The sequence below is a fragment of the Ochotona princeps genome, chromosome 2 (genome assembly GCF_030435755.1).
Source record: "Ochotona princeps isolate mOchPri1 chromosome 2, mOchPri1.hap1, whole genome shotgun sequence".
Taxonomy (NCBI): domain Eukaryota; kingdom Metazoa; phylum Chordata; class Mammalia; order Lagomorpha; family Ochotonidae; genus Ochotona; species Ochotona princeps.
This window is the reverse complement of record NC_080833.1, coordinates 34,164,048-34,188,144: the sequence shown is the minus strand read 5'-3', so window position 1 is coordinate 34,188,144 and position 24,097 is coordinate 34,164,048. Positions and strand designations below refer to the sequence as shown.

Genomic DNA, 24,097 nt, shown 5'->3' with positions numbered 1-24,097 from the left:
GCCTCAGGATGTTTCATTCCCTTCTTCACCATTGCTGGTTGGTCCGATTCCCTCTTCTGGCCCTTTAAACACCTCCTTCCTCAAAGAAGCCCTCCCAGGTGACTGTAAAGTCTCATAACTGGATCTTGCTCTTGAATACCGTTTGTCTCCGCCTGCGGATATTCACCTGAGTCACCACCGTCGTCTGACTCCTCTCACCTTTAAGCAATAGCACCAAGACCTTTGAGTTCTTGGGACCTAATACAAGTCTGGCCCAAAGCACACTTGCAATAAATATTTGTCGAATAAACACTTCTAGTGCCTGATAAGCAGTTTAGGCCACAGAGGACTGTTGGAAAAACTGAGGGCTTTAGGGCTTTAGGAAGATTAAAGGATTGGAGGGAAGGAAAATGTGGAGATAATAATGAGGCAGAAACTTGAGAACACGGAAGGTCCATCTTTCATATTGAGAAGACTGAGGCTGAAAGAGATTCAATCAGTCACTCAAAACCACATAGCTAGTGAGTGGCGGAGCCAAGAACATGGAGCCCAGGCCTGCCAGTTTCCAGAGCCCTGGCTTTCCGACAGGGGCTGGCCTGGCCTTGGGACCCACTGCTAGTCAGTGGTGATCCAGGACATCAGGAAGAGAACACTCCCTGTACTTTCTGAATAGAATGGGCATGGGGGTATCACTTCGCTCCCTGGAAGCAGCCACTAAGCAATCTCCCCCCTCCTGGGAAGTTCCCAAATGGCAGCCAGGGCTCAGGCCCTCTGGCGGGAACAAGCTGTCAGGACCCTCAGGGCCAATGGCATCAGGTGCACACCAGTAGGTCCAGGTCCTGGCTCGAGGTGAGGGGACCTCAGAGGTCACCTTGGGAAGTCGTCACCTCGTATAGCTGGAGTTTTGGGACAGGACAACCTCATCTCTCCACCTGACCACAGGGCCCCATTTCCAGCCCAGCAATGCCACCTGCTGTCACCACACCACTGCCCCACTGTTATTCTTACTCTCAGGTTGAGGAGAGGCTGCTGGGGCAGCGCCGGGGAAGGGGTGCTGTGACAGGAACACAAGGGCGCCAGCTCTCTGTGAGGCCAGAGCCACTAGAGGGACCTGTGTAGGAAGACACTTTGAGAGGCAGAGAGCACAGAGAAACATTGGGCAGGCATTATGGCACCCTGGGCTAAGTTGCTGTGTGGGACACCCACATCCCGTGCAGAGCACTGGTTCTGGTCCTGCTGCTCCACGTCTGACCAGACTCCCTGCCGACAGCCTGGGAAAGCAGCACAAGATGGACTAAATGCTTGGGCCCCTGAAATGCTATGAGAGACCAGAATGGTGTTCCTGGCTCCTGGCTTTGGCCTGGGCCAGCTCCAGCTATTGTGGGCATTTGAGGAGTGAACCAAATAAATAAACGATCTTGCTCTATATTTCTATTTCTCTGTCCTTTGCAAATAAATAAATAAATGAGTGAATCTTTAAAAAAAAAATAGAAAAGGTAAACGGTTACCAGTCGTGCCCTGCCTGCCTGCCTGCCTGTCTGGAGGAAGGGGCTCTGTGTACAATGTCAAAGCCACCAAGGCAAAAGGCCCAGGGAGACCAGGGGCTCATTTGCATAGGCAAAGAGCTTCCTGGTCTCCTCCAGCCACCCAGTGACTGCCCAGCTGGTGAGTGAGAGATGACCCTCAACAGGTGACTCTGAGTGTCCTGCAATAATAGCCTGTGGAATGGGGGTGCTCCTGGGGAGGGTAGGCAAGGTTCCAATGCAAACAGCCTTCCTGGGACCATGCCCCGTGCAGGGTTCACATTCTTGTCCAAGTGACGCAGACTGATTCTCCTCCTGAAGCCCATCCTCGCCACCTGCTCATCTATGGCATCCGACCCGGTACCTGTAGCACCTCCAGGCACCTCACGCCTTCCCTGTGTCTGCTGCCTTCGCGAGCTGACCCGCCGGACGCTCCCTCTCAGAGGCCTCCTACCCAATCCTGGGCTGACCTTGACCCCTCAGCCTAGTGCCGCAGCCACTCCCCTCCCCCTCCACTTGAGCCCCAGTGGGCTGCACACAGAGAACAAATGAAGCCCTGTCCCCAGCCCTCATGATCTCAATGACGTGTGGTTGGCCAACCTGTAAGCAAATCAGTGTGATACAAAATGGTAGGGACAATAGTAGAAATCAAAGCAGAAAGGAGGAAGCTGTTTTGTTCCCTCCAGGTCAGGGAGGGCTGTAGGGGAGAGGTGCCACTTGGGTCCTTAGACAACTGCAGTTTCACCTGGCCAACAGGAGGCAAGGTTTTGTAGCTAACGGATCAGCCACTGTGAAGGCAAGGAGGCGTGCCCAGAGCTCACCCTGCAAGGGCCAACCTCCCTAAAACCCAAACCGAGCGATAATGGTGTGAGGGAAGGGTCCTAGGGGTCCACCAGGTGGGGGTGGGGAGGTTGGGAATCAGTGCCTCCTGGGGAGAGAGTGAGGCCCTTCGCACAGACCCTGCAGGAACTGGACCCCATCCCAGTTCTAGGTTCGCGTTTTATCTTTTCTAGGACTGGGCATCTGGAGAGGCAAAAATAGCCCTTTTTGCCCACTGGGACGTGAAGCCTGGAGACTGAAGGATCCAGGGGAAGGGTTGGGAGGAGAGCAAGGGAGGGGCTGGTTCCGAGGACCCACAGGACAATGGCCTGTGGGGGGGAGGGAGGGGGGAGCTAAGACCTGCTGGACGAAGGGGCCCGGGCCACACAAAGCCTGGCCCTCACCTCCCACTCCACTCTCTCCACAGCTCTTGCGGACTGTGGTCTGAAAGGTGCTAAAAGCAGAACCTGTGAGTGTGGCCAGGGTTCCCAGAGCCCCCACCCACTGCCACCATGGTTGGAAAAGGTGCCAAAGGGATGCTGGTAAGTACAGCCGCCACACCTGTGGGGATTGGGTGATGTGTCGGGGGAGGGGGGGACTTGGAAACCTCTTCCTGACACCTCCTGCCAGCAGCCACCTGCTATGACATCAGGGCCTCCGAGGCTGCCTGGGGGCCAGGGACCAGCACTAGCTGAGCTCCTGGGGGCCAGGACATGCCCCAGGCCCAAGCAGGTTAGAAAGCTCCAGAGTGTGAGGCCACCACGGGGCAGGTTCTGCCAGCAGGTGGGAGGACAGGTTCCCCATCCTGGTCCCAAGAGGTGCTGCTAAGCTCAGCTCCCTGGCAAGACAAGAGACACCATCTCAGAGGCTGGGCTGCCACTGCTCCCCAGACTCCATGCCCACCCAGGTTCCTGCCGTGGGAAGTGTTCACTTTGTGCCCACCGAGGGGGCCCTCAGACCCTGCTGCATCCTCTCTACTTCCCCACTTCCCTTTCCTTTGGACGAGCAGCAAGGAGCCTTTTGTCCCGAGCCCTCTCCATTGCCGGCTTCCCCAAACCAATGCTTATTCTCTCCCTCCCCCATCTCCTGTCCCCTCATGTCAATTCACCTGTTGCTCTTAACCTGCGTGGGATACCTCATCTCCCATCAAGGATCTCTGGAATTCTAAGCCCTGGAGAGAGAAACGGGTGCTTCTGCCCCAGTTCAGGATCTTCTAAACCTCCACTCCCCCACTCACCCTGTCCTGAGCCTTTACCATCAAATCCTTCCCCCAGCACCTAAGGCCGTCTCTGGTCTATCCCTTCCTCCATTGGAACTATCTGAATGAAACACGCTTCCATTTCTGAAAGGGTCTCCGAGCCAACCTGAAATCGGGGGATTCAGAAATGGTTGTGATGGGGGTCTCTGGACCCAGGAACCTGCTCGGGGAGGAGCCTATGTTAGAGCCCTCATGCCATCCCGACTTTCCCAGATGACTCTTGGAATTGCTATGGGCCTTGGTAGCAAGTGGGGGGTGCTGCTGCCCCCTTCCTCGAAACCCCAGACCTCCCTCTGAGGTGTCCCTGGCAGCCCTTCTTTCTCTGGAGTTAGCCTACAGGGACTAGGGAGGGTGGAGAGGAGAGGCTGGGGACCCACATGAGCAGCAAGAAGAGCTTGAATCCCCAAAGTCCCAGAATCCCTGCCTGTGGCCAGCTTCCTGGACAACGTGCTATGCTGGCCAGCCCTGCTGGCCCGTCTAGAAGGCAAGGCTGCCTTGGGACTCCCGTTCCCAGCACCAGGATGTGCCTAAAGATAGCCGGGCTTGCTCTCCTCTGCGCCCTCTGCCCTCTGGCTCCTGCCCACTGTTGCTGTGTTTGAGGCTCATAGCATCTGTCCCCTGGGCACCCCCAGTGGTTGCCTGGAGATTCTATTCCTGCCTCTTTTTCAGTTCTGCTGATGACCTTGGGCTACTCTATTCTCGGGTCCCAGTTTGGAAGCAAAGCCGCCTCCATTCAGGGCTTGTCTCTAGGATACAGCCTGCGAGGTGCACCAGGCAGCTGGCCCCTGCCAAGCCCCAGCCCTGCTAACTGACACAGGCAGCTAAGTCGGCACTTACTGAGGTGTTTGTGTCATTTTACAGGCAGATTGCTAAGGCAGTCCCTTTCTGACCTCTTTGTTCCTTCTTTGGGTGTTGCGGTCAGAAGAGAGGAGGTTGAAGGATGTGCATGCAAGCCGATGGTGCTGTGACCGTGCCCATCCCACGGCTTCTTTCACTCTTTTCATGCCCTGCTGTGTAATGAATGGGCAGCTGGATCTTGCCAGGGGCCTCTCCTGTGCCCTTCCCCAGCGCCAGGTTTTTGGTGTGTGGACATGAGCCCCCACGGTCTCGCCATTGTCCACGGACACCCTGTGCCATCCCAGGAGCTCTTGCAGGGCTCTGAAGCAGGCGCCCCATGGAGGAGCAAGCCACATCCCAGCACGTGCCCAGGCCCACATGCTGATGCACGTGTCCCTCCCTCCCCCAACTCCCAGCCCAGATGGTCTCTGCCAGGCCAGCTCAGCTGCCTCCCTCACGCCTCAGCAGCTCCTAGGACAGGGCCATGCAAGAACCCAGCTGGCCAGGGTGCCTCCAAGCCTGGGAGCAGCTGGGATGCTTGGGGGCACTGGGGGTAGGGACATGGAATCTTTCCACGGAGACCTAGGGCCTTTGTACATGTGCGGGGCAGCAATGACTCTCAGATGCCAGGATGCTGGAGGAGAGGGTGCAAGACCACAGGGGAGAGCTCCAGGTTCTCTATGGTCCCAGCACATCCGGCTCCCCTGGCCACATGAGTCGCCTCCCAACGTGGCTCTCACAGAGTCGTGGGCAGTGAAGGCCTTGGTAGTCTTCTGGCCTCTTCCAATATCTTTGAACTCACTGGGAGGCCTCATGATAAGTAAGAGCAGCTGCTGGGTGCCTGGGCACCGAGTCCCAGAAGGCTTTGCGAGCACTGCCTGGGGCTGCCCCACCCCAACCTGTTCGGCGTTTGGATCCCTCTTGTTTTCTGCATCCATCACAGGGTCTGGCACAAGTGGGTGCTCACCCAGCCAGCCTTGGCATGTACCTGGTGATCAGCTAGCACAGGCTTGGCCTATCTGGGTCCCCAAGCACTGGGCTTGGCACACACAGGGCACTCCCCAGCACGAGTCTCAGCCTGTCATAGATGCTCAGCTAGTGCAGGCGTGGGCCATCCCTGACACTCTGTGCCACCATCTAACATGGCAAGTCCTCATCCAACTAAGAGACAGGCATAATTTGGATGTTTGCCTGGCATAGAATTGGGCACTCCAGGAGTGCAGGGCCTAGCATTCACTTGGCACAGTGCTAACACACAGTGAGAGCTATAGGTATGGCACACAATGGGTCCTGGCACTCTCCTAGCTCAGGCACTGGCACCCCATGGGTACCTTCCTTACGAAGGGCTTAGCACAGCAGGGGTGCTCACCTAGCAGGAATGACTTTCCGCCAATCCTAGATATGCCATTGGTTCCTCCTCCGGGTAGTGGACAAGAGCCAGCTCCTGAGGAAAGCACCACGCCTGCTCTGCAGTCCCACGGCCCCGCCTTCCCTCAGACCCACCGACTCAGCTGCATGACCGCCCTGCCCCACACAGCTTCCCTCGGCCATCTTTCCCAAGAGTTCTCAATCCAGAATCCTAGAGGACAATAAGCCCCTAGACTCCCTGCCCCCGGATGCCTGCCCACTCTTATTAAGGAAAGTCAGTGACGGGAGCTGAGAGAGTCGGCTTCCCGAAGTGGGGCTGGAGCAGCTGGATCCTGCTAATGAGGCCTCATTACGGCCAGGGCCCAGCTGGGCTGCTGCCTCCTGTCCCCGTGGCCAGAGCCAGGGAAAGCCATCCAGCCAGGGCTGCCTGTTCTGGGCACCCAGCCCAGGCCAGGGCAGCCGGAGCCCACCCTGGGTGCAAGTGAGCATTCGGGCATCATGGGTGACTGGGCTTCCTGGACCCAGTGGCCCAGCCAGGGCCTTGGCCCTCTGTCTGAGCCGGCAGGAAGTCAGGGGCATGTGTCTGGGGAATGGGGCTGCGGGAGGCTGGCCCAGTGAGCAGCGGAGTCAGGGGGTCTGAGGTCATCCTTAGGACACTGGCCTGAGTTGGGGCCCAGCCTACCTCCCCCTTCACTCCAATGGAGATAATGTCATGCCTCCCCGATGACACTGTGGGGAAGATTAACATGGGGAGGTTTTCAAAAGTTCATTATCTTTTAGTTTCCTTTTTTGGGAAATGTTTTGGAGCCCCCCTCAGGTGTGGAGTGCTTGGGGCACTGCATGTGTTATACGTCATTGCTGTCATTCCTGGTGCTCACTACAACTGATGACCAGTCCACACTACCCCCATTTTAGAGAAGGGGAAACTGAGGCCAGACAGGTTAAATAATTTGCCTAAGTTTTTTTTGACTGATTTATTTTTATTGGAAAGAAAGATCTATAGAGAGGAAGGGAGAGAGAGAGGCAGGAAGATATTCTTTCTATGGATTCACTCTCCAAGCGGCCACAGCAGCTGGAGCTGAGCCAATCCAAAGCCAGGAGCCAGGAACACCATCCAGGTCTCCCGTATGGGTATAGGGTCCCAAGGCTTTGGGCCGTCCTCGACTGCTTTCCCAGGCCACAAGCAGGGAGCTGATGGGAAGCGGAGCTGCTAGGACATGAACTGGTGCCCATATGGGATCCTGGGATATGGAAAGTGAGGATTTAGCCACTGAGTCATCACACTGAGCCCTTAAGGTTCTATACGATAAGAAACAGACAGGGCCTGGCATGATGGCCTTGCGGTTAAAGTCCTCACCTTGAACACGCTGGGATCTCATATGGTCACCGGTTCTAATCCTGGCAGCCCCACTTCCCATCCAGCTCGCTACTTGTGGCCTGGGAAAACAGTCAAGGATAGCCCAAAGCCTTGGGACCATGCACCCACATGGGAGACCCGGAAGAAGCTCCTGGCTCCGGATTGGCTCAGCTCCAGCCGTTGCGACCACTTGGGGAGTGAATCATCGGATGGAAGAGATCTTCCTCTCTGTCTCTTCTCCTCTCTGTATATCTGACTTTGCAATAACAATAAATAAATCTTTTTTAAAAAGAAAGAAACAGACAAAACTTGGGCCTAATTCAAAAGCCTATGCCTTTTTTTGTAAGTCATTCTACCTTAGACAGTGTTCCCCACGCTTACTGAGATGATCTCCAAGATCCTACCATGTGCCAAACCTTTGCCATCTCCCCAACCTCCATGCCTTTCCAGCCTCAGAGCCAGGCTTACCTTCCCAACTCTTCCTTGTAAGGGAGTGTAGGGAAGTCACCAGTGAGAGTGGGGCTGGCTAGGTCAGAGTGACAGCTCAGCATTGTCAGGAGGACCCTGACCAGCCCAGGCTCCCTGGTGAACAAGTCCCATGCTGTGCAGCGCTGGTGTCCGCCAGCCCTCGTTTCACGCCTGCCTACCCTGCTGACTACAGGGTAAATGCCATCCTTCTTTAGACAGGGGACAGTGCAGTTGTCCAGAGTTTTCTTGTGTGGTCAGTCACATTGTCTAGAGAGGGCACCCCATCGTATCAGCCAGCTGAGGGGTCCCCACTTCTGGGGGTCTGACATATCTGCAGGACTGAGACCTGCCAGGGCATGGCACTCTGAGAAGGTTAGGGAATGCGGGGGGACTTTGGCTGTGCCCTGCAGGCTACTCCACCTCTACCTCCCTGTCTTGTTACCAGTGCCAGTGCCCAAGGGGACAAAGCCTGTAACTCCTCTATCACCTAAATCCCACAAGCCCCCAGGTGCCAGGCCTCTGGCATTGGACAGCACCTGAGCCCTGAGGTCAGCTCTGGAAGGGGCCTGCAGCACCCTCCTCTCTGCCGAGACTCCTGGGCCCTGTTTGTGGCTGTGTGTGTGTGTGTGTGTGTGGTGTGTGCATGCGCTGTTCCAGTAACTTGCTGGGAACAAGGGAAAAGCACAACAAACCCCATGCCTCATCTCCGGCCCCCAGAGCACCCGCGCCGGGCAGCATGGGGCCTGGCTGGAGGGGGAGGGTCTTGGAGGGGGGAGGCAGAGCTCGGGAGGAGATGAGGTGAAAGTAATTGACGCTGCCCAGCCGGGCAGTGGAAGAGGCAGGGGATGTGTCAGTGTTGCACTGGAGCTGGCAGAGGTGTGAATGAGCAGCGCCGACACACACACTCCGGGTGCTGACCCCATGATGGCCGCGGCTCCTGGACCTGCGGCCCCTTCCTCCCCAGAACAGGTCAGTCACCTTTCGGAAGGGCGAGCCCCCACCCCCCATACAACTCCCTGGTGCCAGGCAGGTTTGGTGGCTGGGCTGGGGGTGGGGAGAGGGACTGAGTTGGCCTGTGCCAGGAAGGGCCAGGCACAATCCGGCAGGCGAGACAGACACCAGCAAAAGTGACCCAGAAAGTAGCAGCTATGCAAAGAAGTGCAGGAAGAGTTAGCTTTGTGGTGAGGGCAAGGGGGTGGCTGGTGGGGGGCGGTAGAGAGGGCTCCCCCAGCCCAAGGACCTGCTGAGAATCTGCTCTGACCATCAAAGCTGCATTGTCCTTGCTCCCGGGGAGACGGGCCGGCGGTGCCCAGGAATTGTACTAATCAATACAGCCCCATTGTCTGGGCACGGCAGTGACTCCTATGGGGAGAGTGGGTGAGGGGCACGGGAATGTGGGTCCCTGGGCTCTGCCGCGGCTGGAGAAGGCAGAAGGGACAGGGCGACAGTTTCAGCTTGGAGGAGGAAGACCCCTTAGACCACTTGCCACTCAGTGGGCAAGGCCAGGGGCTGCAGAAGCTGGGAGACCTCTCGTACCGTGTCCTTACTCTTGGAAGTCGGGGCTAGGTAGGAGCACTGGGCACTATGTGGCCTACAGTGCTGAGGCTGAAAGCAGTGGGGAAGCTGCCCTTTTCCCCTGACCTTTCGCAAGCCAGATAAGGGCTGTCCTCCAAGGGGGATGACGGTGGGTCAGGGGAAGAAACTGTGTGCCAACCTGCCCTAGAGCCCAGGACTGCTGGGGTTGGGAATCCAAGCCGCTTTGCAGAGACCAGCAGGCACCAGGGCTGTCCACAGCCGGTCCCCAGCTTGCCCAGGGTGAAGGCCAGAGGGATAGGCAGAGCCCATCAGAGCCCACCCCCAGCATCATGTCCCTCTCCCGGGGACCTGGGGCTGCCAGCATCCTGTCTGCTGCTTGCAGTCCTGGCAGACTGATTGTGTCCTTCTGCTGTGACAAAACAGCACAACACCTAGGCTTGTCTCTCTCACCTGCCTGGCATCCACAGTGGTGTCCAAGGGTCACTGTGAGGCATCAAGAGCCCCTAATGACTGTCTTGGCCCCGGGGTAGATGCTCTCCTGGCTCTGCCCTCCACCACCAGCCCCCGACTCCTTCTCCCATCTAAGCGTCTACAGTCAGACCCTGGCCCCATGCAGGTGAGGAGAGGGAAGGCTCTGTCATTACAGGGCAGGGGCTATCTAGGAGACAACCTAAGTCCTGGTCTCACTGGATGGAATTTAGGAAGCTGGGAACCAAGAGAAATGCCTGGGGGCAGCCGGGGAGAAGCAGGGAGGTCCTGTGAGGCAGGCCGCCTTTTACTGAGATGACTGTTCAGCCCGAATTCCCTGCTGGGGCTCAGAGAAAATTGCCAGTGATCTGATCTGGCTCAAAGTAAGTCTGGGATGTGAGGCCTTGCCTGTTCTCGTTCCATAAAGTTTGTCTTGGATGGGCCTTCATCCCATGAGCAAACCCTGGGGTTGGCAGGTCCTGAACCAGAGAGGAGCCTGCTGGGTCCCAGCAGAGCCCGCCACACCCCAGGCAGCTCCAAGGATTCTGGTGTGTCCAGCAAGAGCAGGAGGAAGGAGCTGCACTGGACACTGCCCAAGGAGGGCCGCCGGAGGCGAAGCCTCAGCAGGGCCAGAGTCTGGGTTGGAAATCTGGGCCCTATAGGTAAAGCCAAAAAGCTGGAAGGGGGCACTGCCCATGCTGGCACCCGCCTCAGGGAGTGGGCCTCCCAGAATTTTTTTTATAGGAGTGTACTACATTCCTATAATCAGAAGAAAAAAAACCACAAGGCATTTTTTTAAAAAATTTATTTATTTATTATTGGAAAGTCAGATATACAGAAAGGAGGAGAGAGAAAGAGGAAGATCTTTCATCAGCTGATTCACTCCCCAAGTGGCTGCAATGGCCAGAGCTGAGCCAAACCCAAGCCAGGAGCCAGGAGCTTCTTCCAAGTCTCCCATATGTGTGCAGGGTCCCAAGGCTTCCCAAGGCCATAAGCAAGGAGTTGGATGGAAAGTAGAGCTGCCGGGACAAGAACCAGTATCCATATGGGCAAAGAATTAGCACCACCCCCGCCCGCAGGCATTTTAAAAAAAGTCATTTACAAAGCCTGTGAGAACCAATGGAAAACTCAGGGGAAAGTCAGAAATAGCCAAATTCCAGACACACTAGGGGTGCAGGTATTAGCAGATCTGGGAGTGAGTCTGTGGATCCCCATTAGTCCTGGCGTCCTCAGTGAGGGCTGACCAGAAACGGAGAGTGACTCCCTCAGGACGCCAAGACAGGAGGCTCGGCAATGCCCGGGTTCTAACGCCTGCAAGATCCCATCCAGCCCAAGCTCTGGGCACGGTGGCAGATCTGGCTTCCTTCCGCCCTGGGAGCTCAAAGCCTTAATTCCAGTACTCACCCAGAGCAGCAAATGCTCTGAGTGGAGGGCAGTGTAAGGCACTTACGTAAGGGCCTCCGTTCAGTATGGCTCAGCTGGCCATGCGGGGCAGGGGCTGGGGTTGCTGAACCAAGAAAGATCACCAGGGCTTACACAGGAACGGGCACCGCTTTCTCAGGGGCTGGTTCCCATGAGGGCTTGCATGTGTGCATATGTGCACGTGTGTGTGCACATGTGTGTGTGGCAGCCAGCTCTCCCCACTCAGCTGCAGCTCCAAGACCTGCATCCTTCCCGGCCCGAGAGCTCAGACACCAAGCAGGGCCAACCTGCCTCCCTGTCCCAGAGCAGTGGTATTCTTAGGCTTTCTGTCCTGGCCGTGCTCTCTGAGAGTTGCAGGAAAGGGGCAGGGCACAAGGGGAGGAGGATGGCAGAGGCCAGCCCAGCCACCGTGGTTTCACTCCCCCTCCCCACCTCACTGTCAGGGGTGTGAGAGGGTGTGTAAGGCAGCCAGTGGGGGGGTCGCAGGTGCGCAGGCAGAAGAAGCCTGAGGCATGATCCTACAGCAGGACAGTCAGCCTGTCACATTCACGGGCATCTCTGAGCTGGTGCCACAGCCGGGACGGTCGAGATCAGTGGCTTCACTGTTCCACCAACAAAGGAAAAACAAAAACAAAACAAAAACGGGTGGCTTAGTAGGAAAGAGGTAGAGACCAGAGCAGGTGGTGGTTGGGGTCTTGTAGCCAAGGAAAGGTGTGCCAGCACCAGAAAGCCCCCGCCAGAAGGCTACTTTGTCAGATTCCTCCCCACAGTTGGCTTGGAGAAAGTTGGCTGGTGCTGCCCTCCTCGGACAGCTAAGCCCTCCCCTGCCAAGCAGCCTGGATGTAGCCGACCCAGCACTGGAGAGCAAGTCAGAGGCTGAGCTGTGGGCAAGGTTCCCGCCGCCGTTGGGCACCGTGGCGCTAAGCTGCAGGCCGGGCAGGAGAAGGTGGGAGCCTTTAGTGCTGTCAGGACCTTCTCACTGGGGCTCAGTGGCCAAGCCCCAGGCCCAGCCTTGTCCTCTGGCCTCCCTGCTCTGTGACAACCAGCAAGGCTGAAGGCGTTAGCTCAGTGTGCGCAGCTCATTAACAGAGCAGCGGCTGGTGCTGGAGAGCTCCAGCAGGCGCGTGGCCGCAGATGTCACTCACACACACACACACACACACACACACACACACTGTGCCAGGGAAAGAGCAGGGATTCAACAATCCAAGTGTGGCCCACAGATGGAAAGTTCTGTCGCTTTCTGGGGAACTTGCCCTTCCTTGGGGCCATGCAGGACCCTTGGCTGTCCCCGTGACCGTGGTACGTGCTGCCCTGGGGCCCCACCCATGCACTCTGCAGCTGCACAATCCCACATTGTGCCCCTAAGTAAACAAGCCCAGGACAGAATGGCGCTGTTATTGTAGGACTGATATATATAGAGAGGAGCCCCATTTGGTGGCTGTTTGTTTGGGAATGGGTGAGCCACCCTGTGCAGACCTCACGGGCTCTGAAAAAGCCCTGGATCCTGTGGTGTTGAGAAGTGGAAGTTCAGCAGCTTCTGTGGGGCACTTCTATGAGCAGACAGCTCACCCCCCGGTCTGTTCCAGAGGCCTCCCTGGACCACAGCCTGCCTCTTTGCTACCATCCAACACACCCGGGACCACATGGAAGTCACGAGTAAAACATCCTTGTGTGTTGTCCACAGATGGTTCAATTTCCACTAGGTTTCCGGTTCTAAAGGGGCAGGAGTCATCTGCTTTGTTCACAGCCAAATTCTCAGTACCTGGCACAGACCTTGGCACACCCATGAATCTCTGTTGTGGAATGAATGAATGAATGAATGAATGAATGAATGAATGCAAAATCCTTCAGCCTACTGTACTCCAAGGAACCTAGGCTCCTGGGACTATGCCCCCCCCCGCCCCCTGCAGAAGTCAAGGGAGGGCGAGCCCCACACCCAGGGGCAGTGCTGGGGTGTGAGTACAGGAGGTGGCTACCCCTGAAGGGGCAGGTGCTGTAATGCCCATCTGCCGAAAGCTGGTGCCTCCTGCATGTAGCTACAGCCCTGCTCCCAAAGGCACTTAGAGCTCAGCAAGGCCACTGGAGTACTCTGCTTGTCTGTGCCCTGGCAGGGTCCCCAGACTGTGCCGGCCCCACCGAGCTCATTGGCTAGGGCCACCGTGGTCCTGAAGCATGTCGCTTGCCAGCTGAGGGCCAGTGTCATGTCGCCACCATCACTCAGAGGCCATCCTGCCATCTCTGAGGTTGTCTGCAGTCTTCTTCCTGCAGGGCTCTGTCCCTCAGTGACTCTCAGAGTCCATCGATCTCAGGGTGCTCACAGTGGGATGAGTGGGGCACTTGGAAAAGGACTTGTGGAGTCGGCTACAGCTGTGCAATTAGGCAACCTCCCTCTCCCCCCATCCCCGCCCCGCACCACCACCGCATTCCCTCCTGAGACACCTGCCTTTCCCCGGCCCCTTCTGACATCCCCCCCTCAGCAAGCAATCCCCAGCCCCCTCCCCCCCCCCCGCATCCTCCCCTGGAATCACTCCATTTCCCCTAGCAGTGTCTGTTCTCAAAGCCTGGCATGGTGCCTACAACTCGCCTCCTCCCCCAGCTGATGGCCCAGCACCCCCAGCCATGGCCCAGGTCAGCCTCCCCAGGGTCCCCCTCCCAACTACCGGCCAGAGATGACCCCCCAGAATGCCTCCCCAGCTCTGGCCCAGCTCAACCTTGCCTTGCTCCAGTCCTGCCCACCCTGTGCCCCCAGGAACCAGCCTTCCATGGGGGGAGGGGTCCTGAACCCTCCCTGGCAGCGCCTGCCCAGGGCAGCGTGCTCAGCCTGGCGATGTGTGCTGCAGCGGCCGTGGGGAGGTGGGGGGCTGTCTGGACACAGGCCCCTTTGTGCCCAGCCGGCCTTGGCTGCCTGGTAGCTCAGCTGCTCCCAGATCCCTACTCCAAGAGGAGAAGAGAGATTTTAGGGGTGCTGTCAGGCTCTGCACTCCAGCTCCCCTGCTTGGCATCCCACCTCTGTGTGTTGCCAGCAGCTCCTCAGGTGGGCTGGTGCACCTGGCCCCGGCAGGAGCTCTCCTTGGCACCCTTGGCAGCTGCTCCTCCCATCATCCTCCCATGCCAGGCCTGCCTACAGCTCCTGCCAGCAGAGGGGAAGCCTGGGGGTTGGGGCTTGGAGGGTCCATGGCGTCCCCACTAGGGGAGGCCCTGAGGGCCCGGCATGAAGCACAAATGCCCTGCTGATGGTGGCTTCTCTCCTGTCCCCTACAGAATGGTGCTGTGCCCAGCGAGGCCACCAAGAGGGACCAGAACCTCAAACGAGGCAACTGGGGCAACCAGATCGAGTTTGTACTGACGAGCGTGGGCTATGCCGTGGGCCTGGGCAATGTCTGGCGCTTTCCATACCTCTGCTATCGCAACGGGGGAGGTACCCAGCGGGCAGGGACCACCCACCAGGGCCTGGACCACCCTCCCCCTGACTGGCTTTGGCCCTGATCTCCTTCACCCCACCCCCTCCCTGGCCTAAGACACAGACCTCCCCGGACCCTGGCAGACTAACTGGGGCCTGGGCCTGCCAGCCAACTCTCTGGAGGTGAGGAGCGGAGGAGAAGTGCACCCCAGCTTTCCAGAGCTCTCCTTTTAGCTCTGTGCTTCAGCTCCCCACCATATGACTTAAGATGATGAAGCTGTTGGTTCAGCCATCCAGTCCCACCCAGACCTACCAGCCCTAGGGGCCTGGGGTCTACTGGAAGCAGATTTCCTGAGCCCCTCCATCAAGTTCAAAGACCACTGAGCACATTGTGTGTCTCAGACCCAGGCTCCTACTTGAAGCCTGACACTCCTCCTCAGGTTCCCCCCAAATTGGGAAGGTCTTCCGGTGGGGTTCTGAGCATGAAGCCCGGGGGGGGTCACTCCTGAGCTGCCCTCTTGCTGCCCGCCAGGCGCTTTCATGCTCCCCTATTTCGTCATGCTGATATTCTGCGGGATCCCTCTCTTCTTCATGGAGCTCTCGTTTGGCCAGTTTGCAAGCCAGGGCTGCCTCGGAGTCTGGAGGATCAGCCCCATGTTCAAAGGTGAGGCCTGGGTGGGGCGCCCACGCACACATTCACACACACTCAGCCCTGTGGGTGTTGTGATGCTCGCCCATCTGTGCAAACACCACCCACCCCCATGGAGCCCCAGTACTGACCCTAGCTTCACAGCCACGGCCAAGGCCGTGGACACCTGCTGGGATTCATGTTTACTCGGCCTCCATGCTCCCCTCCTACCATGTGTCCCCAGCTTGCCCCTGCCGAATTCCTGACCTGTCCCTCCTGCAGCCTTCCATCGCAGCCTGTTCTCTTGTGCTGGGTATTGAGGTGCTACAGGTTAAGCCGCTGCTCGGGACACTTGCATCTCAGGTTGCAGCATCCATCTGAGTCCCAGCTCCTCCACTTCCAATCCAACTCCCTGCTAACGTGTCTGGGAGGCTCTCTGAAGATGGCCCAAATGCCAGGGGGAGGCCTGACATCCGTGTGGGAAATCCACATGTTGTTCCTGGCTTCTGGCCTCAGCCCTGGCTGCTGTGGGCATTCAGAGAAGGAGCCAGCAGATGGGAAATTGCTCCCTCTGTTTCTGTAATTCTGCCCTTCAAACAAATGCATCTTATAAAAAGGAACGCCTTTCCCTGGCCCAGAGACACCCCTGACCTCACCTCTCACTGTGGGATGAGTGAGGCTCCCCCCACCGCCGTTCCCCCCATGGCACTGACTGCCCCTCCCCGCAGGCGTGGGCTACGGCATGATGGTGGTGTCCACCTACATCGGCATCTACTACAACGTGGTCATCTGCATCGCTTTCTACTACTTCTTCTCCTCCATGACGCACGTGCTGCCCTGGGCCTATTGTAACAACCCCTGGAACACGCCTGACTGTGCCAGCGTGCTGGATGCCACCAACCTCACCAACGGCTCCCGTCCCATCACCCTGCCCAGTAACCTTTCCCGTCTGCTCAACCAGACCCTGCAGAGGACCAGCCCCAGTGAGGAGTACTGGAGGTGAGGGGCCCACCTCGGGAACCACAGCAGGTGGGGGGGGTTGGGCAGAAAGTCCTGGTGAAAGGAGCAGAGGGGGGGGCTCCAGAAATCCAGCCAGGCCACAAGGGGAGTGGGGCAAAGTGAGAACAGAGTGAGCTAATGCTCCGGGGCCCCCAGGGCAGGGGCTGCTGCTAAGGCTAAGGAGATGCTGCTATAATCATGGGCAGAGGAAGTAACAGGTGTTGGGGTGGGGGTGGGGAAGCTCCCAGGCTGTGACACAGACAGCCTCAGAGGGGACCCCTGTCTTCACAGAGAAGGCAGGAGAAGCAGGCTGTGGGACACAGAAGTTTCCCGAGCCCAGGGCACTGTGGCCAAGAACACTGTGCAGAGGTGGCAAAGAACCTGGGGTCCCAGGGAAGTGTCCCTGGGCAAGCTGGGACTGGAGATGCTTAGGAACCGTTTGTCCCTGCTGCTGGGCAAAGGAGCCATGAGCAGAGAGCTGTAAAATGTCTGGTTCAGTCACTCCATATTTCTGGCACTAGTTGCTGTAGCAGGCCCTATGTGCCCATGGCCACCAGAACCCCGGCCCTGAGGGGCTCACGGAGCAGAGGGAGATGCAGCAGGTGCCTCAGCACATGCATGGGTCAGGGTGAGGATGCTTCACCAGAATTACAGGGAGAGAGAGAGAGAGAGAGAGAGAGAGAGAGAAAGAGAGAGAGAGGTCTTCCATCTGCTGGTTCAATCCCTAAATGGCTACAACAGCCAGGGCTGGATCAGGCCAAAGCCAGGAGCCAGGAGCGTCATCTGGTTTTCCCATGGGGGTACAGGTGCCCAAGCATCTGGGCTACCTTCTGCTGCTTTCCCAGGTCGTTAGCAGGGAGCTGGATGGAAAGTGAAGCAGCCAGGTCTTACAACAGCCCCATATAGGATTATGTGCTGCGGGTGACAAGTTAACTCACTGAGCCCCAGTGGCAGCTCCCACTGGTTAATTCTAAAGGGGATGCTGGGGAGGGGAGCGGCCAGGGCTTCTCAGCAGGGTGGGAGGGAGGGAGAGGGTGAGGAGAAAACAGACAGGTGAGCAGAAGCTGGGGGAGGCAAACCCGATAGAATTGCTAGGAAGGCAGGCAAGACCCGGGGCTAGAACACAAGAGGGGCCAGCAGGCACCATTTTGCCCAGGGCCTCTGGTATCAGGGTAAGCATTTGCAGCTTTCTCCACTGTGTGACCAACAGGACCCTGGGATACTGCTCATACCCAAAAGACTCAGCTTTCTGGGGCCAGGGAGACAGAGCCACTGCCTCCCAGTGAAGGGCAGGCGGCCCCTGGACAGGCTGCTCCTTGAGCACCCACTAGGTCCAGGGTGGTCCTCAGAAGGGAGAGAGAACAGAAGCTGAGCCGCCACCCCACATACCCTGCTCTCCTAGGACTCCCGTCCACTGCGGGGAAGTAACAGGGGAACAGCCCACCGTGTTGCCCTTTGTTCAAAGACCAAGGTGTGCTAGACAGCTCATTCTCAACTGGAGATGAGGAACTCCTCAGAGTTCAAGTCTCACCCACCCACTCGCAGATGTTCCAGTGGTACTCAACGGGGGAGTCAGGTGCCGTTTTGGCCTGGGATTTCCCGGCCTATGGGGCCACTCAGGGCCAAATCCAGTCGGTTTCTCCAGTGGATTCAGGGGAACACCCTTCAAGTACATCTGGCTGGGAGCCCCACTGGGCAGCCAATTGAGCTGGGCTCTCCAGCTGGGCTCTCCAGCAGGGACTGGAGCCAAGCTGGCTCACCAGCCCTGCCCAGGGAGGACACCTGCCCCGCAGGATGGCTCGCTGCTTCCCCCTGCTGGGCAGCCTGAGAAATGACCCTTAAGAGAGCTGCCCAGATTAACTTTGGCAAGGCAAGTGGGTTGGGAGCCAGCCTCTTTCCCCCAATTCATCAGCACCTGCTATGTCTCAGTAGCTGCCATCATCCCTGTTTCCAGAAGCAGGGACTGATGCCCAGAGATTGGGGAGCTGGCAGCCTTGTGTGCCCAACACCCTCCTGGCTTGCTGTCATTTGCTGCCGGTCCTGAGGTTTTAGCCCGTACTCCCATGGCCCTTTGCAAACCTGCACAATGTCACCGAGCCCCACAGCAGGTCTGCTAGGTAGTTGTTCATGTGCTATTTTCTAACAAAGTTTTCTTTATTTATTTGAAAGTAAAGAGTTACAGAGAGAAGAGGGAGGAGAGACAGAATGCACGTGCTATTTTAAGATCACTGGTTCACGAATGAGGGAAGCAAGCCCAAAGAAAGATGAGGAGATTCTGCAAAAGTGAGAGCAGCTCTGGGGACAGATTGCTGAGCCCACCACATCTGCCCCTCACCCAGCTTCTCACCCCGCATCCCATCCTCCTCCCGCAGCCCCTCCCCGACGCTGGTGGTGACCAGGCTCCCCCACTGGCACAGTGCTTGTACTGGGACTCAGATCTCAGCTGTCCCCCTGTGCCCCTGGCTTCATGGGGGCTCTGCAGTCACACAGGCCTCTCTTGGACCTTGCCTTTGCCCCTGACCAGGCCGTGTGGCAGCCCGTCTCTTGCTGAGAGGATGGGCACAGTGGGGATGCAGACATCACGGGAGCAGTGGCTGTGCTCTGGAACTGTCACTGGCGCTGCTGGAGATGCTCGAAGCCCCGTGTGCTGGAGGAAATGGGATAGATATGCAGAAACACAAAGCTCGGCAAGGTGCTGCACTGTGGCACACGGGCCTAGGTCTCCCACGTGGTGCACGGTCCCATGTGGGAAGTGGAACATTCAGGGCCTGGCATGATGGCTCAATGGCTAAGTCCTTACCTTGCAAGCGTTAGGATCCCATATGGGTGCCAGTTCGTGTTACAGCTGCTCTACTTCCCATCCAGCTCCCTGCTTGTGGCCTGGGAAGGCAGTAGAGGGTGGCCCTAGTGCTTGGAGCCCTGTGCTTACATGGGAGACCCAAAGGAAGTTCTTGGCTCCTCCCGGCTTCTGACCAGCCTAGCCCTCTCCTTTGCAGGCATTCAGGGAGTGAACCAGCAGATGCGGGATCTCTGGATTTCTCTTTATATATATGTGTATATATATATATATATATATATATATATAACTCTGCCTTCCAAATGCATATATAAATAAATCTTTATATTTAGGAACTAAATCTAGGATTCAGGAACTCCAACCTGGCCTCCCACGGGAGTGGCAGAGGTCCAAACACTTAAGCTATTCTCTGCTGCCTTCCCCAGCGGGGACCTGGATTGAAAGCAGAACAGCCAGGCCTGGCACAGTAGCCTAGTGGCTAAAGGCCTCGCTTTGCATGCACCAGGATCCCATATAGGTTCCGGTTCTAATCCCGGCAGCCCACTTCCCATCCAGCCCCCTTGCTGTTGGCCTGGGAAAGCAGTTAAGGATGGCCCAAGGACTTGGGACCTGTACCTGCATGGGAGATCCAGAAGAAGCTCCTGGCCCTTGGCTTCGGAACAGCTCAGCTCCTGCCCTTGTGGTCACTTGCAGAGTGAATCAACGGATGGAATATCTTCTTCTCTGTCTCTCCTCCTCTCTATATATCTGACTTTGCAATAAAAATAAATAAATCTTTAAAAAAAAAAAAGAAAGAAAGAAAGAAAGCCGAACAGCCAGGACTCAAACAGGTTTATGGGGTGCTGGTGTTATATGCAACAGCTTACCCTGCTGTGTCACAAAACCAGCCCTGTAAATCTTTATTTGCTTTTTAGAAGAGTTTATTTATTTTATTGGAAGGTCAGATTTACAGAAAGCAGAGATAAAGAGGAAAGATCCATCCGCTGATTCACTCCCCAAGTGGCCGCAACAGCTGGAGCTGAGCCAATCCCAAGCCAAGAGCCAGAAGCTTCTTCCAGGTCTCCCATGTGGGTGCAGGATCCCAAAGCTTTGGGCTGTCCTCGACTGCTTTCCCAGGCCACAAGCAGGGAGCTGGATGGGAAGTGGAGCAGCCAGGATACAAACCAGCACGCATATGGATCCCAACATATGCAAGACGAGAACTTTAGTCACTAGGCTATCATGCCAGACCCATAAATAAATTTTTAAAAGACAAAATAATTCCAGAGAGGTCATATACCAAAGGCTAATTCATAAATATGCTGAGTTCCAAGAGTTCTTAGGTTAATCATTTGATCACAAAAGCACATGGTCCAAACCCAAAACAAGACCATCAAAAAAAAAAGAAAGAAAGAAAAAGAAAAGAAAAGCTAAATATGGTGCCATAAAAATATAGCTAGACTGTAGGCCTTGGTTCCCAGGCCAGGCTGCTGAGCTCTTCCACCCTCCTGCCCCGGGTTGTGAGGCTGATCTCCAACAAAAACGCAGGCACTGTCAAGGGGCATGCATGAGGAAACGAGGTTGAAAACCCCCTAAAATGAGAATGATTTCTCTGAATGCTGATATCTGAGGTGAAGGACCTTCAAGCAGGGGCAGTGAGGGCCCCTATCTGTTCTGAGGGACCGAGTCTCCCACCCACTGCGAGTGGGACAGTATGCCTCTGGCTCCTGAACTTCCCTGCCACCTTTGCTGGTTCATTTCCCCCTACACAAGAGAGCCTGCAGTGTGGGTAGTTGGGTATGTGCCTGTCTGTGATGGAGGTTGGGGTAGGGGGTTCTGATGGCGCCGCCTGCTGGCCCCGATGTGTAGGGCAGTCTGGGGGAGATGGGGAGTGAGGCCACCCTGGGGTGTGTGGGGTGTGTGGGGGAGCTGCGGACTGACCTGTCGCAGAGCGTCAGCCACGTGGCTTTGAGGCTTGAGAACAGAGATGGGAAGAGAAGGGGCGGAATAGAGAGAGCTCCACCTGCGACAAGCAGCAACATCCTGAGCCAGCTCAGAGACAGCCCCGCCCTAGCTGGGAGGGGACAAAGAAGAAAGGAGCCTGAGTGTCACTGACACGCGTCTGCAAAGTGTCCTCCACTGGGTGTCGTTATCTCCGGGTTACAGCTGGGGAAACTGAGGCTCCAGGCTTTGCTTCCTAAGCTTATCACTTCCAGTCTGGGCTCCTGCACCAAGCAAGCTGTCTTCCCTCCAGGCTCTCCCTTTTGACCCTCCATGCACCTGACACAGCGTCCATTCTGCCAGTCAGTATTCACTGCCTGCTTGTCTGTGCTTGGCACCAGAGGGTACAGTGGTGACCAGAACAGACCAAACCTCCTGGCCCCATAGAGCAGTGGGCAGGCAGGTGAAGGTGTAGCGCGGTGGGAGGACAGGCGGGCAGCCAGGTGAGCAGTGCAGCCTGTGGCAGGCCTGTAGCTTAAAGCAGTGGAGCCAAAGCAGGCCCCATTGGAGAAGACGTTGTGTGTCAGGACATGGAGGAAGCATGGATGAGGGAGAGCAGGCAGATAAGCCATCTGTGGAATGGGTAGTGCCTGGTGCAAAATGACCATGCAGAGCCCTGGTGGAATATATCTGGAATTTCCATGTGGTCTGGGGTGGGCACTTAGCCTAGTGGTTAGGACGCCTGCAGCCCACCTTGAAGTCCCTGGGTTCCAGATTGGACTGCAGCTTCTGACGCCAGCTTCCCTTGCAATGCAGCTCCCCCGGGGAGACCGTGGTGATGTGGGAGACGAGATTGAATTCCTGGCTCCTGGCTGCACACCCTGAGCCAGCCCACTGCAAGCATTTAGAGAGTGAAGCAGCAAGCGGAGGATGCTCTGTGTGGGGACGTGTGCATATGTTTAAGGGCATATATGGGACTGCCTGTCAAAAAAAAAAAAAAGAAAGAAAGAAAAAAGGATTACAAGACAGCATTGGCAGTACAGTAAGCCAGGCATGGCCTAGTGTGCCTCATGGCTCACACGCACGGAAGCATGTGGCTTTTTGGGGAAGACCCCTCCACACAGCAGCAGCACATGCTTAGGGAGCAGCAGGAGGCCAGTGGCACAGTGAGTAAGCAGCAGCTAGGAGGAGAGGAGCTCTCAGAGATGGCTGGGTGGGGATCACAGGGGCCCTGAAACTGCTGGGAGGCCTTGCCCATGCTGAGAGATGGGAGTCAGAGAAGCACAGTGAGACCCCAGACCACTCTTACAAACCCCTGCCATGAGCTCCAGCACAAAGGAGGCGGGAGAGGAAAGTGAGAGACAACTCCACTCCAGCTAATGCTGTTCACTGCATACATGTATTAAAACATCATGCTGCACTCCATAAGCAGGTGCTAATATTTAAGAAGATGAAAATGCTGATTTAGATGGTGCGTCATCAGCCACTTGGATATGTACGGGATGACCACACTGTACCCCACAGACAGACGGTGAAGACCAAGTACAAAGTCCTCAGAGGCTTCTGTCGCCCGCAGGATAAAAGACTGCTCAGCCTTCGCAGTGTCTTTCCATTTGGTCCCCGCCAATCCATTGCCTGACCTCCTCTCTTTCTCTTCCTTCCAGCCTCACTGGGCTACCCAAGGAGGAATCCACCTTGGGCTGGACTCTTCCCTGGCCCCCTGCCCTGCTGCATTCCACTCACCTGACCTTTGCCCTGCCTTGCCCTCTGTCCATGAACTTTAGCCAAACCCTCGCCTCTCCCTTGACCCCTTGTCTCCATGCCTCTCCCCATTCCAGGATACACCCCTTCTGGTGCCTGCACCTTGCACTGGGCTCTGCCCTGACCCTTCCCACCCACACTTGCTCGTTGCTTTCCTTGGCCTTGTCCAAGGAAGGCCTCTTGAAGGTTCGGGTGCACCTGCAGAGTGCCCAGCCTCTAGCTTGGCATGCCAATGCTCAGTGGGTTAGAAGGACAGTTGGTGCAGCACAGGGAGCAGCAGGACCCCCCACATGGGAAGAATTCCCTACTCTGTAGTCGTTCCTCACCCTCTGCCACCTCCCCCACCTCTTCCAATCATAGATGGTTTCCTGGAAGAGGTGGCTGCTGCTAGGCTGGCAAGGATGCATTCCCAAGAGCAGAAAGCAAAGTCCTGGCCTAGGCCAGGAGGGATGCCGAGAGCTCTCTGTCCTCGAGGAGAGGGGGCTGCTACAAGACTGGTCCAGGAGTCTCCTGGGGTGTGGCCTCCAGGGGCAGGTCCTTGTCGCTGGGCTGGCCATCAATGGCAGGTTCTCCCGTCCCAGGCTCTATGTGCTGAAGCTGTCGGATGACATTGGGAACTTTGGAGAGATCCGGCTGCCCCTCCTCGGCTGTCTTGGTGTCTCCTGGGTGGTGGTCTTCCTCTGCCTCATCCGTGGGGTCAAGTCTTCAGGCAAAGCGAGTATCCCTCCCCCCACCCCACCCCCGGTGGGTTCTGTGCCCATCTAGCAAGGCCTTGCTTCCCCTCCCTGGGTTGTGGGGTGGCCAAGGAGGGGGTGATGAAAAGAAGAAGAGGCATCAGAAGACAGAGGTGACGAGGCCAGGGAGGTGGTGCCCTGGGAAAAAGCGTCCATGGAGCCCATGTGCCCCCAGGTGGTGTACTTCACGGCCACCTTCCCCTACGTGGTCCTCACCATCCTGTTTGTCCGCGGAGTGACCCTGGAAGGAGCCTTCACGGGCATCAAGTACTACCTGACCCCCCAGTGGGACAAGATCCTAGAAGCCAAGGTGGGATGTGGAGGGGGTGGTGGGAGTGGGGCAGGGCGGGAGGGAAGAGCCTGTCTGTGACCTTAGCCCCTCTCTGCAATCCCCACCTTCCTCTCGCCCTCCCTGCCTGCAGGTGTGGGGCGACGCCGCCTCCCAAATCTTCTACTCGCTGGGCTGCGCGTGGGGCGGCCTCATCACCATGGCATCCTACAATAAGTTCCACAACAACTGCTACCGGTGAGGGCCCCAGCCTGCCAGCCACCAGACCCCCTGGACTCCGGTACAGCCTCCTGGCCCAGCAGAGCCCTCCTCTTCTGCTCTTGGCCTTGCAGTCTTGGGCATGCTGGGAACACGGGCAGGGCAGAGCTGGCTGGAGACAGAAGCGGGATGAGAACAATGTCTCAGGGTTCCCTGGGGCCTGCAAGTGTCTCAGGACCATCACAGAGGCCCGAGAAGACCAGAGAAGGAACTGGGGCAGCCCAGTTCCTAGAACTTTCCAGCCTCCATGTCTGCAGGTAGGGAGAGGAGAGC

General features: G+C 57.0%; 1 protein-coding gene across 3 annotated transcripts in view; it reads left to right on the top strand.

Moving 5' to 3' along the window:
* The window catches only part of SLC6A9 (solute carrier family 6 member 9), a 33,544-nt gene that overhangs the window by 3,165 nt on the left and 6,282 nt on the right, over positions 1-24,097 (top strand). For 2 of the 3 annotated variants that reach the window (XM_058680105.1, XM_004591477.4), the window contains 7 exons: positions 2,749-2,863; positions 14,300-14,456; positions 14,971-15,102; positions 15,795-16,065; positions 23,125-23,257; positions 23,453-23,587; positions 23,700-23,803. In XM_058680105.1, coding sequence (XP_058536088.1) covers positions 2,834-2,863; positions 14,300-14,456; positions 14,971-15,102; positions 15,795-16,065; positions 23,125-23,257; positions 23,453-23,587; positions 23,700-23,803 — 962 coding nt within the window. In that variant the 5' untranslated portion in view covers positions 2,749-2,833. The remainder of the gene's footprint in view (positions 1-2,748; positions 2,864-14,299; positions 14,457-14,970; positions 15,103-15,794; positions 16,066-23,124; positions 23,258-23,452; positions 23,588-23,699; positions 23,804-24,097) is intronic. The other variant, XM_058680109.1, reaches the window with a different exon arrangement.